The sequence below is a fragment of the Teleopsis dalmanni genome, chromosome X, assembly GCF_002237135.1.
Source record: "Teleopsis dalmanni isolate 2A chromosome X, ASM223713v2, whole genome shotgun sequence".
In the NCBI taxonomy this organism is placed as follows: Eukaryota; Metazoa; Arthropoda; class Insecta; order Diptera; family Diopsidae; genus Teleopsis; species Teleopsis dalmanni.
The window spans coordinates 81471725-81490172 of NC_051848.1; the positions used below are offsets into that span (position 1 = coordinate 81471725).

Here is an 18448-nt window from a genome sequence, read left to right on the forward strand (position 1 = left end):
CTTGCAACCGCCTAACCGGCAAGTTAACATTGTTTATTTTAACTTCGTAACAACAAACCACAAAGCCCACACAAAATTAAAATTCCACAGATAACCATATACATATAAATCTGTGTGCTCTCATTGCTCAGGCGCGATATAAATACTCCTTAAAAAGGAGGTGGGATTATATACCTGAATAAGGTGACCAATTTGGGAACAATTGATCGGCGCACCGAACTTTATTCGGTGTAACGATATCTGTTCGAAGTTAAGAGCACATGAAAAATACTCTTCTTTATTTTTTCTTAAAATAAAATTAGATTTTTAAGGAACTGTGAATTTTTATTTGATTTTATTTAATAAAATATTTGTATACTAAATTAATAAACACTTATTGCTTTTTTCGCTTTTGTTTTAAATAATCTTTAAATTTTTATAACTTTTTATATATAATGTTAAATATTATTCTTCAGGTTCTTGCTTACGGCTTTCAGCGAGATGATCATTAAATTTTTCTCTTTTCATTATAAATTCGGTTTGCAAATTAAAAAGATTCTGGTCTAATACATAACTTTCCAATTCCGAAGACCTTATTTTTTCCATTTGCGTATTGCACTTATCTAGTAATTTCGACATTTCCTTGAAATTGTGATCCTTCTTAAGTGGAAATGACTCCAAAGTTTTGAGTTTAGTGGTAGAAAAAGTATGTGGTTTTTCACTGAAAGGAAACATCCAGAAATATGAAGAAACATTTTAAATACTTTATCAGAAGTTAAGAATGTTTGATATTAAGATCTTTGTAAATTAAAACAATTTAAACTTTCAATACAGAAATACATAAATCTCTAACAATTAATCTGAAATTGAAATGAATACGGAAAAATGTTGTGTAAATAAAGTGGTCTTCTTTACTCTTGAGAAGTTTGGGAATATATATATAATATTCATAATTTCCTATAATTTCAAGGGATGAAGTTTATATTTATTTTTAGTGTCCAAACCTCCAGCTCCTCAGACCAAACTGAAGATTTATCACCGTCATGCTCTCATAACCATATAATAATTACAAAGCCAATCCCTCAGTATATCGCTAAATAGCGATACCCGGATGGTTAGTCGTGATGGCTAGTAATTGGAAAACAGCAACTGTAACTACAAAAATAAATATAAAAGCTATACTTAGCCCTACCAATACCTACGTTCATGGTCTAACTTACCCACATATAATAACTACTCTAATCTACTTAAATATTGGTATAGATATAATTGGCATAATATAATAAGGAATATATATAATTGGCATAATATAATTAGTCTAATGTTGAGCCTTTTCATTGATAGCTGGGAAGTTTCTGCAGAATCCCACCCATCTCACTGACTAATCTGTGCCATAAGCTTCGTAATTATTCAATGACTGATCTAAAATCTGCGTACCGCCCCGTACGGATAGTGATTTCTCTGAGATTTGATAGTGTTAAGTTATGCAGCCTATCGGTTTTCGCATATAACCTCAGGGCTCTGTCCCTTATATATTTTTTGACCGGATCTATTACCAAGTCATTCGTGCGGTTGTACCATGGCACTTTGAAGGGTCCCATTATTGTTCATTTGAATACTAATAGGTATTCGAAGAAAAAGGGTCTCTGTACTCTAAAAATTTCCAATGACACGTTTCGCCTAGGGTCTACCTAGGCGTATCAGAGTGGAGGAATGAAAGTTCCATGTCAGTTAGTTTATTAGTCAACTGATTAGTCTGTATAATTAATAGGTGAATAAATAAATATATGGATGAACTGATAAAACCTATAATATTATATAGAAAACACAAGCCAAATAACCCAGTAACCAGAAAACTTTACAACTAGTAGAGACAGATGAGACAAAATTACAAGGAATAAACAGTACCACCATTTATTTACATTTTTTTAAGGTCCGCATTTTTCCCAAACCCCACCAAACGCTAACATACTGAAATTCCTCTGCAAGAATATACACATCTAAAAAAATTAAACAGTACAAAACGGGAAGAATTGACATATATTATGTAGTGTTCCGATTGCGTCACAAATTATACAACAACATAACCTCCGATATACATTCATAAGAATAACTAAGCAACCGATTTTTGTTACTAGCGATGTATGGCGAAATTGCCTAACAAAATGCCTAACAAAAATAGACGGTATGTTATCGAAGACTTAATAAGGATTTTCTAACGGTAATAGATGCAATACTTATTAAATGGTACGGATGTAATTAAGAATATTCTAATGATAGTGTATTACATATCTTAAATTGAATGAAGCTTAATGAGACTTTAATTGTAAAGTGTGTCAATGACAACGTTCTAAAAATTAACTAAAACAATACACATATAATGCGCCAGGAAACCACTAACAATCTAAATAGACGATACCTCATACACTATCGATGCATATATTCACCTATAAGTAGCAAAATAGTTCTGGTTTACAGCTTGAAGAATTAGAGTGTTACGATTGCATTCAGCATTAACTCTCTGCAAGTACTTATATCATTTGCAATACAGTATAATCTTGCAAAAAATGATTTCAAGCAATAATGTGACTGCATACAACCACATGGAAGGACTTAACGCTTTAAAAAAGATCGTCTTTAGAAAAAAATACCTTTGAACACAGCCCTCAAAGATCGAGTAGACGCGACCACCTTAATGCTACTTGGATGCGGAGAATTGCTGTATGCTCTTATCAAAAGAGGTTGGTTCACCAGAAAAAGTATATACATACGTATATTATTTCTTCTATTGTAGACTGAGTTGGTCACATACTTTAATAAGTAATATATATAGAGTTAATGGCACCTGTCATTTTAAGTATTTCAAATTCTTAGTAATTTTTGAGAACTCTGGATAATCTAATGAATAAAACAGATTTAAAAACAAACGTCATAGATGGACAGTATCATCCACTCAAGTATTTTTAAACTAAAATATTAAAAATATCTAGAAAGCAATAAACAAAATATTATAGTCTAATAGAGTATGGATATAAGAGAGTATGAGTATAAGACAGTGTGGCTAGAAGAAGTAAGAATATACTGAGTATCTATATGAAGATTAATGATATAAATGTTTTAATTTTACTGTATCTTATTCACTTAAACAAATTATATTATTTATATTGGACAATATGAAGTTGAGTGAACTTCAAAATATATAAATCTTTATACTTACTTTGGTATTCCTGGATAGAGTGGAAATCCTTGCAATCCTGAAATCCTCGAATTCAAACTGAAAAAAAAAATATTTTGTGACACATATATACCGTAGAGCGCTACGTTAGGCCGAAGTGCGACAACGGCTTGTTATGACCAAATAAACAAGTAATTAATGTATTTATGGAGCGTTATTTTTATAATTAATAACAGTTTTTTATAGTTTACTTTAATTTATATAACTAAATATTTTTATGTTAACACACAAAAAGATATATATAGATTTTATTAATGAAAAATCGGCGACGACCACCCGAATTGTAAAAAACAAAATGATTGCCAAAAAAATGTTACAATGAATTTTAATATTTCCTTCCAAGGCAGTGCCTTAAAGTCGATTCCTATTAGGAGTACTGCCGGACTTTTTTGCATATATGAAGAATATAAATAAGTATTCCATCTTTAAGGAAATATGAATGATTAATGAAAATTACTTGATAACATTGGAAATCATTTAGTAAACGTTAGAAATTTATATATAAAAAGTTTACTCATGAAGTGTAAAAAATTTTTTTGCACTAGTATATAAATTTTACTAGTATTTAAATATCCTTAAAAGATTTGAAAAAATTAATTATATACTGATTTATAAAGTTACGTACCTTATCTTGCTTAAATTAGTATTAGTTGAATGTTTATCCAAATTGATACTATAAAAAAAACAAAAATTTTAAAAATAGTTGAGGAAGTAATTTTACCTAACATTATAGCGATTATATAGTGAATAAATATACATACATAATAACTTATTAGTGGCAACTTTTCAAGACTGTTAAGTTGTAACTATTATTATGTACTCTCTAATAACTCTCTGACTGTTCAACATTCCATTATTTGTAATTTAATCAGTGTTAGAGATACAGATTGAATACGAAAGCCAATTTAATATTTTAAATAATCACAGACTTAAAATTCAAAGTATATAATTAAAAATACAGTGGTAATAACTGACTTACCCTGTAGTGCTCACGGATCGTTGGGTACGGCGTTTAGTCTCTGCAGGACCCGTAATACGACGTGCAACATTCATTCTGAAAAACATTTCAAATTGAGATTTTAAGGATTTTTGATTATCATACAAAACAGTTCACAAATAATGTATTTAAATATCGAAAGCATATGGCACTCAAATCTTCTCTTAAAAATATAGCCATTAAATTTTTAGTTTTTCTAGACTAATTTTCTCTAGAAACTCATCTATCTCTTCACCGTAATCATTTCGTTATTTGTTTTTGTATGTAAATATGTAAGTAAAACTTTTTCAAAATTGCGGACATTCAATATTATGCATATATCCGATATTATATAAAATAAAATTATATGATTTTAAATTTTATTAAAATAAAATAAACGTTTTTGCTATACGAATGTAGTACCATGTTCACACATAGCTAATATCTTCATTAAGTAATATATAATAAAATACACAAATTATAATAAAAATAATTATATAGTAATTATCATATTAAGTTCTAACTCTCTAATAAACTATTATTTGCAATCAACTCAGCGTTATAGATTCAGATTACTTACACAATATTTTAAATACTAATATAAGAGTTAAAATTATTTTCAATCGTGAGATCTTTGAAAGCTATGAGATATAGAGTATAAAATTAAAAGTACGGTGGTAAAAACTGACTTACCCTGTGTTACTCACGGATCGTTGGACACGAATTTTATTCTCTGCAGGACGCGTTATACGGCGTCCAGCATTTATGCTGAAAAAGATTTCAAGTTGAGATTTAAAAGATTTCTGATTATCATAGAAAACAGTTTTCAAATTACTTATATGAATATTAGAAACATACACAAGACCATAATAATTATTTCTTCAAACTTATCTGTCAAACTTATTTGTATCAAATAAACTGTCTACTACGATAACACTCAACGTGTACAACGCATGTGTTAAGTCTATACTACTCTATGGCTCTTCTAAAACATGGCTAGTCAGTGCTGAAATTAAACAAATGGTGCAAGTATTTACTAATAGATGCCTGCGCAATATACTTAAGATCTGATGGCCTCGCGTAATTTCAAATGAAAACCTACTTCAACTAACAACACAAGAAGGCATTAACACCCAAATAGTAAGGCGTAAATATAACTGCCTCGCAATTTTGAAGTGGAATCCAATCGGCTACCGAAGGCGAGGACGTTCACGAACCACATGGCGAAGGGCCATCTTGAATGAAACCGATAACTTAACGAACTTAGATACTTAGCTTTAAATTGAAATAACTGAAGCTTCTTTGTAACTAGCCTACGTTCCAGATGAAAATACGGCATAAAATAAAATAAGTAACTATCTTCTCATCATAACCACGGTGTTGTTTATGTTTTGAGTGCAAATATTTAGGTAAAAATTCTTAATCATTTCTCCGGTAAATCTTTTTTGTTAGAGCACAGATTACAAATCATTTATAGAGTTAATTTTATCTGGTTTCTGTGTTGTTTCCATAATATTTTCTATTCGAGAAGTTTTTGCCTTATATAGGTTTCAGTTGAGTTTCTTTGCCCAACAAAATTAAGCTTCTTTTGTTACATGTACTGGCATTCCAAGCACTTTTTCTAAGCTCTATATTGAATATGATCATTTTTCAATCTAAGTATGTGATTCGGACTCTAAAATTTTTAACAAACAAATAATTCTCTTATTATAGCCATTTGAATATATAACATTCGAAACTCTCTGTCGGGAAACTAAAACAACTAATGGTCAGCGTTGTACTCTTCTTCTTGGTAAACGTAATCATTATAGTAATGTGTAACATTAAAAGAACAATCAACGACGTTGATAGATTTTGCTACCTCGGCAGCATAGTTACAAATGAAGGATGGATCGACGAGTATGTTTTAGCTCGCATTGGTAAGGCCTGGCATGCATTTCACAAAATGAAGAAAGTTGAAAATCTTTACCACTAGCATCAAATCAATCCTTCTATATTAATCTGAAATATGAAAAGTCACAAAACGCACCTGACACAAGCTGCAAGTATTTGTCAATAAATGTCTCCATCGTACATCTCAAATTTTCTGGCCACGTTTATTCTCAAACACCGAACTTCTCACCATATCCGAAATAGTGCCAGTAGAACTCGCGGTTAAAAACTGAAAGTGGCATTGGATTGGGCATGCATTCCGAAGAGACAACACCGCCATTGTAAAAATGGCTTTTGAGTGGAATTCTCAAGGTTCACGTAGGCCTAGCCGCCCACAAGTCACCTAGTTGCGCTCTATCACCACTGAACATCGGCAATTTGGTTCATGGAACGAAATTCGACAGAATGCTCTTGACAGATAAGTATGGAAAAACTTCGTCTCCGCCATATGCTTTTACTAAAAGCTGTAACTTTACCCAATGTACTGGAGATAAATACATTGTAAATACAAGAAGGAAATAATATTTTGTAACATATGAAGTTATTGAAGAAAATATTCAATCATCTAGCGAACAGTGATTTGAAAGTAATACCGTTATGAAACGAAATTCGTAACATTATTAAACGTATTATTTTTCATTAAGTTACTAATAAAATCGCTCGACTCGCTTCTTTTAATACACGCTGGGAATATATTGCCAATGTTAAAGCAATGACAAATGTGAAGCACTTCTTTTGCCTTCCTCACAAATACGGCAATATTCATTGAAGGAAATGTTCAATCTTATGTCACTGTTTTCTAAACGACAGTGAGGAATAAGCCCACTATATATAATAAGATTTATAGATGACATTCTATGCGAAATAAACAACACCGAAAAAGATATGAAGCATTTTCTTTACCTCTCTTATCGGCTGCGGCTGAAGTCATCATGAGATATTTTCAGTGGCTTATGTTATCATGATTTTCGAAGTAACAGTGATCAGCCAATCAAAGCATTATTGAGCTGATATCTTTACGGAATATCTCAATTAGATTGTTTAAAATTTAATTTTTTTAAGAGGGATAAACTTACATGTAGACGCCTGCAAATCTTTGATCTCATCTATTTTGTTAATTTGACGGACTACAACAATTGTTTGCATGATATTTCAGATATATCCATATCTTTCAGATGTTCCGAATATATTTCTATGACACTCAAACTATTTACGTTTTCCTTTTTCCCTTTGGCACTGTCTCTACATTGGATTAGATATTTTGGCAACAGAAAATCTTAAAACTAGCGGAGAAGTGAATTAGTAAAATTTGCTTAACGCATTTAGTAAACCATACGGTAGCAATGATTATTGTTAGGGGATGTGGCACTGCGACCATCGGGTCTATTGTGCCCGATGGTCTATACTTTAGCTGTTCGTTGCACAATTAATTCTGTATATTCGTCAAAGTTGAAATTAGTGTTGTTTCTTTTCAAATAATTTGAGTTTTCCAAAAAGTCTTAATGTTGTTATTTGGCTGTTATCTGCAGTTTTTAATGGAGACATTTATTCGCTTTACACAATTTTCTAGAGATTAAATTTAGTTGAAGTTTGTGCCAATTGGTGGAAACTCAGATCCTTAATATGAGTTGATTTGTAGCTTAATTGTAATAGTGACCTAAACATTTTTAACCTAAATCAGTTTTCTGCTTGGCTAACAATGCTAAGTGATCACGAAGACAAATAAGCAGGAGAAAGCCATGTTATGAGATTAATCTTTATTTCAAATATTATACTGAACTCACTAAGCCTTTAATTCGTCTATCTAAGTACTTATCTAAATACTTATATGACTAGAAAGCACACCAAATAAAACAACTAATTAATAATTGATTTCAAAAAATATAAGTTAGAATGTATTTAAAAAAAAAAATAAACATTTGAGAATAACATTTGAAAATAACAATAATTTGAAATAATAGAATGTATTCAAAAAAAAAAAAAATAAACATTTGAGAACATTTGAAAATTAATACTTTATAAACGAAATAAAAAATTATCAGATTTTTTTGTACCTGCCCTTGCTTGTAGACGGTCTCAAATCAAGTTCATCTTGAGCATCGATAGTTTCACGAAAACTAATACCGGAAAAAAGAAAAGAGAGGTTTAAAAATATTTTAAATTTATAGTAATTTTATAGTTTATAGTAATTTAATATTCAAATATCTCTTATTTACAGTATAGTTCATACTATATAGGTCCTATGAGAATAATTCAATAGCAAAGCTTAACGTTGAACACCTGTGAGTGAAGAATAATACACTTTATCAACTTTATGTCAAAATTTAAGGGAATTCGCTAGATATTTCGTTGTGAATTGATGTACAATATATGTGCGGGTATGAATGCATATCCTGCGCACAGATCTTAAAGATGATTACTAAGTATCGCCGCCAAAAACCACCCACAATGAATAAAATATACAGAAAAATAAACAAGTTCTTCAAAGCGACCATTGTATGTGCCCGAGATGCATCGTAGATAAAATTGAAAAACACAGATTTTCAAATTCTGACCAGAAACTTGGATGCTTGGTTCGATACACTAAATAGACTGCATTACAAAGACATGTTAAAAAGGTTCCGAAAAAATTCGTGAAGCATTTGAATTATTGTAACTTGCGACGGTCGAAATGTGGGAATCATTAGAAGACAATACCGATTCAGTGGGAGTAGTTCACAACAAATTCGTATTACATGGTCAAAATGTCAGATGGTAAACGCAGCATATTATCTATGAGTTCTGAAATGATAATGGGGCCAAGTTCGGCAAAAAAAACCATCTCTGTATTCACATTACTTGTTTAGAAAATACTCTCTTTTTAAGAAACAATCTGCTGTGTTTTCTTCTCAGTATAATATTTATATTGTAACGAATTGTTTTAAATAAATAAATAAAATCTCACTCTCTATTATTATGGTATATCAACTTCATTTCAATATAAAGTAAAAGTTTTTTTTTTCTATCAAAGAAATTCATCTTTAAAATATATTTTTTTTTTGCCTCTATAAATCTGCATACCAAATTAGTTAAATCTTATGGGGGAACATTTTTAATTTCGAGAATACGCTTTCAATAATTAATTGCTGAAGTGGAAATTATTTTTTATAAAGACGGATGTATTTACTTCCCTTGAAGTATCTGTATTATTAATATCTATCTTTATTTATACACTAAATAACACTTTATGAAAATAAAAAGAAATAAGCTTTGCACCTTAAATTGCGCATAAGGACAGTCAACTCAGGTTTATCGTCTTCAAAGCCTTCAGACCTTCCATAGCTGCAAAACATTTAAATTAATATTATTATTATTAATGTCAATAATACAAACAAATATTGTCTATTTACTTGGCTTAAAGTAAAAATTATACTGAGGTTATATGTACCTTAACTGATTTAGATCAGGCTTCAACTTTAAGTTATTTGCGGCATATTGATTACGATAGGCAAGGCTAAAAGTTTGGTATAAATACAAGAAAAATATTTAGTAAAATATTAGTATTTGCTACAATAATTCTTATAGTTCAGTTTATTTATATAAAATAAATAATTTTATCAATTATCCCAAAACATTTATCTTAGTTTGATATATTTAAATATTATATCTAGATTAGCAATAGAATTATCTTAACGAGACTAAATACTGAAAATGATAATAGATATAGATTTATTAGACAAAATAACACGACAAAACTATGACTTTACCTATTCAATTCTATATAATGATTGTATATGTTACGCTATACCAAATTTTCAATAACGTAACAAACACTTCAGAAAAACAATACAACTTAAAAAAAGGAAAAACACCTAAAATGTTGCACAAAAATGCTACGGAATACTTACTACTTTTATACTATGGGCTACAGAAAAAAATGGATAATTATTATTTTTGGCAGTAGCTCATGAAAATTTTCTTCTTTGCTGGCATAAAACTAATTCAAGTGATTTTTAGCTCCCTATTTGAAGCAAAGTTTTTACCGTCTAAAGAATTTTATAGGCATATTCCATCCAAACCATAAAAGCTTTTTTCAAATTACCAAACTTTTATGGAGTCTCACATTATCTTGGTAGGATATCACTCCTTTCAATTATGTCTCCATTTCAGTTTATCAATTATGGCTTTTCAGTTTAAATAAATATTCAAGTCGTCCAGCTGATGACAGTACATTTTAGAGCACAATAAATTGTCCGACAGAAACTCAAGCATTTTCGATAAATATCGACTTCTAAAGCGCTTTCAACCAGTTCATCGTATTTTCTTTATGAACTTCACCAGAAAAATAGCATTTTCGATAAATATCGACTTCTAAAGCGCTTTCAACCAGTTCATCGTATTTTCTTTATGAACATCTTGCATTTAACATTATTGTAGCCAACCCATTTCTCATCTCTACTGATGATGCGTTTTAAACGTTTACCTTTCTCTTGACCTTTAAGATTCCAATTACAAACCTCAAAGCGACAGCTTAAATATTTTTCTATAAAAAAAGAGAAACCCATATGTCAATTTATGGAATTAGGTAGACTAGGCATTACAAATGCTCACAAACTGTCAAATTCCATAAATTCAAACCCAGCTTCAATTGCTCTTCCAGATGCATAACGGCATCTTTCACATCAAAACTGTCGGATTGAAATTCAGCAAACCATTTCTTTGCTCCAATAGTATTTTACCTTTTCGATAATGACAAAATAAAAGACCACCAACTAAAACCTACTGCGTAGAATTATTCTACTTTTTTCACAAGACTAGTTGAACTAAATGCTCTATTGGGAAAAAACTAAATCATTTTTCACAGAACCCAATAGAAGGCTATGACAAATCTAACGATTTCAAATTTTTTTTAGAAATGATTTTTATGATATAATAACTAAGAGGTGTGTTTGATATTTTCATTGGATGCAATGAAGTTTTAATTAATGAATTTATTCGCTTAATTTGATGTCTACTGCATTGAGCAGTAAGAAGTTGAGTATATAAATATTAAATAAGTAGAATCATCAGGGTTTAATGAGAGATACTAGTACTTAACGCATGTATAAAAATTTAGAAAAAAGCTTTTAATATACCTCGCTTTACTAGTTGACGGTCTGAAATCCAATTCCTCTTCCATAACATTTCCTATTTCCATAGGTGATGGAACACTGAAAAAGTTTGAATGTTCAGTTTAATACAAATTTTTTTTTATAAATATGTTCCAATTTAAATAAAATTTCGCATCTAAAAAATAGCTTACGTACCCAATTTGACTTTTTGTTGCCTTAACACTGAAAATTTATTAAAAATAAATACTATATTAACGATATTTATCAACAACATAAAATATAATATAATTGAAGCTCAAAGGTTTTAAAATCAAGTATTTCTAAAGTGAAGATAGTCTTACATACCTGATATTACTCATAGCGGACTTTGGATTGTTTTCAAGGCTACCCTCAATGCCATAACGCAATTTCATACTAAAATATACAAAATTAAAGAATTAACAGTTTTGAGAGAACTACTATTAATTAATAAAAAAACACCTCATTCAAGCCAATGAGCTATAATATATACATCAAAAACAAAAAGGATACATACCGAGAGTTGCTTGTTGATGTCCTCAAGCTTTGTCTACCACCAAGAGTTTCGAAACTATTAATTGAAATATTTGAATTAAAAATAATGACGGATTATAATTAAAGAATTCTACTAACTTCACTAATTATTATTAATATGAATATTTCTTAATAACTTTGTGTGAAACGTATTAAAACTTTACCAAATTCATGGCAATTCCACAAAAAGTTTGTAATTATGTCATTTTGTTATTGACTTTAAGTCAATCTGGAGATTACGAAACTTTAATAAGAGGCTATAGAAGCCTGATAGAGAAGAACAGCTTTTCTCTAACACAAATTGTTCGTACTTTGCTGGTATTCTGCTGTTTCAAATGCAAGTATCTTAGACCTTGCAAAAGATCTGCAACTAGTGAGTGCTCAAAAGTAGTCAATAGAAACCAACAATTAAGCTAATTATTGCCACTGACTCTCTATCGACAAAAACTATAACCGAAAATAACAACCATGTGCGTTATAGGTTTCTCCATTGCTCAAAATATTTACGGAAATCTGTAGCTGTAGAATATTCTTCTTACAGCGACTCTATGGTTAATGCTTCAGGAAACTCTCCAGTGGAATCTTAGAGTTGCACTTGTTTAATAGAACAATCTATATTTACTATCTATATTCAATAATCAACCGTCATCTCATTACAAAGTTATGTGGACAGGACCTAGAAGGAATAAAGCTAAAAACAACAACTGGGGAATAAAAAGTTATACTGTGTTGACCTGCCTGCGAGGTAATTTCTGTGAAATATTTACAAGAAGAGATGCTGCCGCACAAAAATACTACAGGAAGTAAGACCTAAAATGACTTATACAATCTGATGTTAATGTAAATAACACTAAATGCGGCAATAAGAACATTAAGTAAATAAAACGTAGGGCAAAAGTAAGCTGAGTGTTTTATAAATTTGATTGTGAATATAAACCGGGTTAACAAACACCATAAGTAGATAAGTTATTAATTTCTAATTAATTTTTAATTGTCATATCTTATAAGATATCTTGAAATCTGTCTGACCCATTTTTGGACCTGCTTATTGAACATTCGAATATGCCGAATGATAGTTGGAGAAAGCTTTCGGCAGAATAATTAACTCTTATTTAGAATACATAAAACTTTACCCCAGATTTAACATTCCTCCACATTCCTCCGAGTTAATAATTGCAACACTTTTAATATTCTTACTAATATTCTTACATATTTAAGGTTAGTTTATGAAGGAACTATATATCTAGCAGATAGAGTGGAATAACTGTTTTCTTTACATCTTAAGGCAACAAATCACAGGATAATAATGATACTGCGACAGACTTAACAGCATATTCTTTTCAAAAAGCTTGCGCTATCGAGATATAGCCATTACTTTTCAAGTAAAGTTATTTACTATGAAAACCTATATTCACGAATGTTTGAAGAAAAAAATAATACAGCAATAATTAGTAAGTTTAATAGTCAAAAGGTCTTACTGACCTTACTGACTGAAGTCTAATAAAATTTAATGCTGGCTTAATGCTTATTGCTCGTCTATGCACTGGAGCAGTGTGATCGCGTTATTTCGTTATAGGTGTCGAGACAGGCATGGCAGAAAGGGAGCAACCCAACAACAATTTGATCTTGAACCGTTCTCTACTTTGACGAGAAGACACATAATAGAAAAAGTCTCTCAATTAAAAAGTTATTAGAAATCTGTTAAAACCAAAGACAAGCTAACAAATTCATCAATCCATATAAAGCAATCTCATATTCACTCCTTGTACCTTGAGCAGATAGCACATCATAATTCTCTTCGGGTTACTGACTAAACACTGCTGACTGAAGTGTTGTAAAGATTGTCTCAATCCTAATAATTGATTAAAATAACTGACGCTAGCATATTGGACCACTTCAATCGCGTTGTATAATATTTCCTATTGATTAGTAATTTTAATTATAACTCTAATTCAACATTTAAAATATCACATGAACATTTGAGTGATTACTTTTATAACAAATACTGCTACTACTGTATGTACAGTGATGACATACTTTGTTAGGCTCTTTGACTGCTGGATTTCACTCTTGATGTGATCTGCATATTCTTTGAACGACTTGACACTAAGAAATAAATATGACAAAAATTTTAATTATCTTTTAATTGGTTCTTATTTTGTTTATTCAGAAAAAGTAACAAAATAAAATATTGTAAGTTAACTTACTTTTTCTTGCCCACGGAGCGTTTCAAACTAAGTTCATTTCTATCGTTACCACCCGATACTTTGCGGGAGAAATTGCTAGAGAACAATTAAAATTTAATAATCTTATAATGAAAAAAAATTTACATTATATTATATAGCAATTTGTTTTATTTTTTTGTATATTATTGGAAATACAAAAATAATGTATTATGTTACATTATGATATTTTCTTCATATATATATATAAGAACTATTGCAGTTCTCAACACACCGTTTTAAATTTATAAGCAACTTTTATCAAAATAATTTTTTATTTTAATATGAAAATGTATCGTTTATTAGTGTATAGTTATGAAATAATCCCACTCATCTGAAAGTTCTTTTTGAGTACCGACTCAAATTCCACACCTCAGCTTACTGATAAGTAGGTACATAGGTATATATAAAAGAAAGTAAAATAAATGTTTTTACATTCGTTTCGCAAATCGAGACTATAGTAAACTTATAGTATTATAGTCCAAGATTTTCAGTAAAACAATGCAATGCAAAGCACAAATTATTGAATACCTATACACTTCTCTGAACACTGAAGAGATCATTTATTCTTGATGACACACCAAGAAGCATAACCCGAATATATTTTCTAGTAAAGTTCTGTTTTTAAGTTATTTCTGTCCTAAATTAGAGTCGCTTGCTAAACAACATAAGCTTTAATATAAATTTGAAGTCGAAACACATTGTATAGATTATAAACAATAGGCTGATTTCGTATTAGCGATATGTAATTGATAAAAAATATAGACGAATGATATGTTAGTTGGAGAGATAAGTTATAGGAATAGCATACCAGAATTGTGCACAGCGCTTCATAATAGAAAATACTCTTTTCGTTAGTGTTTTTGCAATTCTCAAATTGTTGTGTTATGTACTATATTGTCGAAGGAGAGGTTGTTTTCTAATTCTTTTATATGCCACACATATTAAATAATATAATATAAACAAATAAGATAATCTCATTTTATTTTTATTAGGCAGAAAGTTGACTTCTTGAGCCACGCGTTGCTAAAATAGTTTATTAAACTACACAGATTAAATAAAAGTATCGACTTAGTTCTATTTGCTTATAGCTTGAAACATTAAATAAAGCTTAACAACACTTTAAACGACAAAGATCTTTTAGAAAGAAAATGTCTGATATACTCATATGTTTCGCAAGAACTAGACAGTGACAAAGCAGTTATAAGTTAGCACTTGCTACGTCTTCCTAAGCTTGAGAAGTGTTTATTAAAATCAATAAAGAACAAAGTGCAAATTAAGTCATTCAAAGCCTTAGTTTTTATTTTGAAAGACTTTAGACGCATTCAGATCACCAAAAATAAAAAATGTCTTATTTCAAGAACCTATCAAAAAGAACATTATTTGAAAATGTGGACCACTTAAAAATAATGTGGTTTGAGATTTAAATGTATTAATAAATAAATAACACTAAGAACTTCATTAACTTTTTAGAATATACTTACCGCATATTACTTGGAGTTTTCTTTGAATCCATTATTTCGGTTTCCACACTATAAAACTGACTTTCAACTATGTAAACTGTTTTATGAGAATAAATTGGAAACAAATTTTATAGTAAAAATATTTTTTATGAATTTACTTACACATATTTTAAAGTTAATTTTAAATTTTTTCAATGATATATGTATTAAACTTTACAGAGATGTTATGCAGACAGTCACGTCTACATTAAATTTAAAGTTGACGTTTCCGATGTAAATTAAAAAATAAAGAAGGAATATCGGTTCAAAACCATGTTATACAGACAGTCATAGTGACGAGTGGTCACGACAATTTTTCGCCCTTTTTTGTCATGACCAAAAGACATGCTCTACATGGAGTAATTTATACAAGTACATCAGAATTTCTTTACAAAAATAACTATAAGTTATAATAGATAAATTGGTGGTAAGATAAGCGCTTTACTTTTAAACTAGCTAAAGAAAACGTTTAAGATATCTTTTTATTATAACATAATAATAGATGCATTTTTCATTTGTTTTTAAATATATTAATAAAGTATTATTAGTTATTTCGATGCAAAAAATTTAATCCAATGATAAGGTAATCAATAGTTAAATAACTGATAACCGTAACTATCACAAACTGCAATGAAGCTTTGCCTACCAGAATAGTCCCTGTCTGAAGAATATTTTCTTTCATGCCACACACATGGGCATCTCACTGGTACCATAATCAATAAAGCTCTCCCATTATCATGAATACATCGACGCTTATTGCAATTGAATAAGTTCCAAAATAAAAAGAGGACTAACCCTTTTTCTTGCATAGAGATGCAGTATCCTTTCCATGCAGTATCCTTTGTTGCACAGCAGCAAAATACAGAACAAACGTTGAGGTATAGAACAGACCAGAAATAAACAGGGTACCAGCGCCCAACAGAGTGGAGCACCACGATCATAGTTGATTTTTTGTGCTGCTACAGATCCTAAACGAGCAGAAGACATTCCGCCTTTCGAATGAAACCCAGAATATCAGCCGTTGAGGACCTCCTAATATCAGAAGAGGAGAGTAGTTCTCGACCCATCAACCTCAACCTGGCCCAGATCTAGACTAGGAAATCACAAAGAATGTCTCGTCTGGTTCTTAACAGAGTCGACAATCTGCATCATTGGACAGACCTATTTTGTTAAGGTGATAATCCATAATGACCCGTTAAATATCCCATCAGCAACCTCAATTCCGTTCTGCTGAAGAAGGATACTTTACCGTAACTGTAGGGATGAGCCAGCTGATTAGCCTGACGGTTACCTAGAATGTCAAACCAGTAGCAACTTCTCTCAATTGAAAACCATTTTTCAATCACTTACTTAGGCTATTTTAATTTTTCATATCGACCCATTAAAATTGTAAGGTTCTCTACTAAGACCTACCTACCCACTCATTCCATTTCTGATCCCAACCAACACTCCCTCTTCTCACTTTGCCTGTTTCTAGCAAATTCTATACTATATATTAATAATTCCTTTCATACTTCGTGGTATATAGATCATTACAAAATCATTACAAAACAACTACTGTAAGAACATTCTTAATCAGCCACCCATTGTTCGTTGAGGAGGCATGGCCGCCGAAAAATTGTTAAATTATTTCAAACAATGATAAACGTTAATTTTACAAGACCGTCCGTTGAGAAAGTTTTTACTATATTTTCAATATAATTTAAAACAAGCATAAAAATATTTTCAAAGTCAAATCAAAATCCTTGGCAATGATGCTTATTTAACTTTTTACTTAACATGAGAAATAAACATAATAACAAAGAATATTTTACATCAAACTTCAGTAAAACAAACAATTACCCATCAGCAAGGATCAAGGATCAATGAATTCTATAAAAGTTATTAGTTGAAAATAAAAGAGAAATTTATATAAAATTTCAAAGTCAAGCAATACAATCGCATTGACTTCCTCATATATTCAGTCTTGCGCTCATGTAAGCCAAAAGCAAAGTCAAGAAAAACAAATAACAGCAAACTTAAGATACAAAAAGGATATATATACATGTTATTAAAAAATGGAAGCAAGTTGAGTTCTGCTTGGCCAATACATCGTCGCTTTTTTGTCATATGCAACACTTAACTTTGTTTCATAATCCTTAAGAGGTTAAAGTAGAAATCAAATTGCAATTTAAATCCTTTCAATTGCATGTAAGCGGAAACGGTAACAAAGGCAGGAATACGCAAGAGTGGCAAGAGTGGGAAGAGTGGCAACAGTAGCTCCATAACCACCGGGCTAGTGGATATGTGACATAAGAGAAATGTCAATGGGACTTTGACTTGACTTTGAAAAATAACTGACCACAATGTGCATATAATCCAGCTTTTGCACATATCTGAGCAAAAGGATATGTTTACAATGTTTGCAAGGAACTACTTGCAAACGTAAGTGGATTTAGTGAAAGTACTGCAGGATTTACAAATGGAATCGCACATGTCAATGGAAGGAATTATCCTTTAAATAAGTGAAAACATTGGCAGAAATATGTGACCAACAATAAAGTTACCAGCACTTGACTTATATCCTTGTTACTTGCTTTTCCTTCCTTGACTTGTTGTTTCACTTGTATGAGATCCAGTTAAAGAAACATCGATAATAGAAAAATATATAACTATATTCGTTGCGTTCGATTTCAGTTGAATTTACTTCACAAATTTCTTGTAAGGATTTTATATAAAAATTGACATAAAGGTATTGTTTAGTATATTGTCAAAGCATGCTGAGTAAAAAAGAATTTCCATTTTCATATAAAGAATTACTTTCATTAAATACATTGTAATGATAGTCATGTAGAGTTAAATGTAGAGTTAAAGACTTTCATATTAATATAAATAATATATTAAATAAATATTTATATATATAAAACTAAAAGGTTGCTAAAAAGTTTTTCTTGGCAAATTAAAAATCAAATATTTCAGTT

General features: G+C 30.3%; 1 protein-coding gene across 1 annotated transcript; it reads right to left on the reverse strand.

The window, feature by feature from the left end:
* Positions 1 to 384: 384 nt before the first annotated feature.
* On the reverse strand, positions 385 to 18180 carry LOC119662294. Its single transcript, XM_038071886.1, has 16 exons — positions 18035 to 18180; positions 15471 to 15546; positions 13972 to 14046; positions 13802 to 13870; positions 11748 to 11801; positions 11558 to 11626; positions 11408 to 11434; positions 11237 to 11311; positions 9550 to 9615; positions 9378 to 9443; positions 8177 to 8239; positions 4884 to 4958; positions 4194 to 4268; positions 3840 to 3887; positions 3197 to 3253; positions 385 to 700 (listed from the first exon to the last, which is right to left on the reverse strand). Exons 2-16 carry the CDS (start codon positions 15500 to 15502, stop codon positions 445 to 447), a joined length of 1107 nt encoding a protein of 368 aa, XP_037927814.1. The 5' UTR covers positions 15503 to 15546; positions 18035 to 18180; the 3' UTR covers positions 385 to 444.
* Positions 18181 to 18448: the final 268 nt, after the last annotated feature.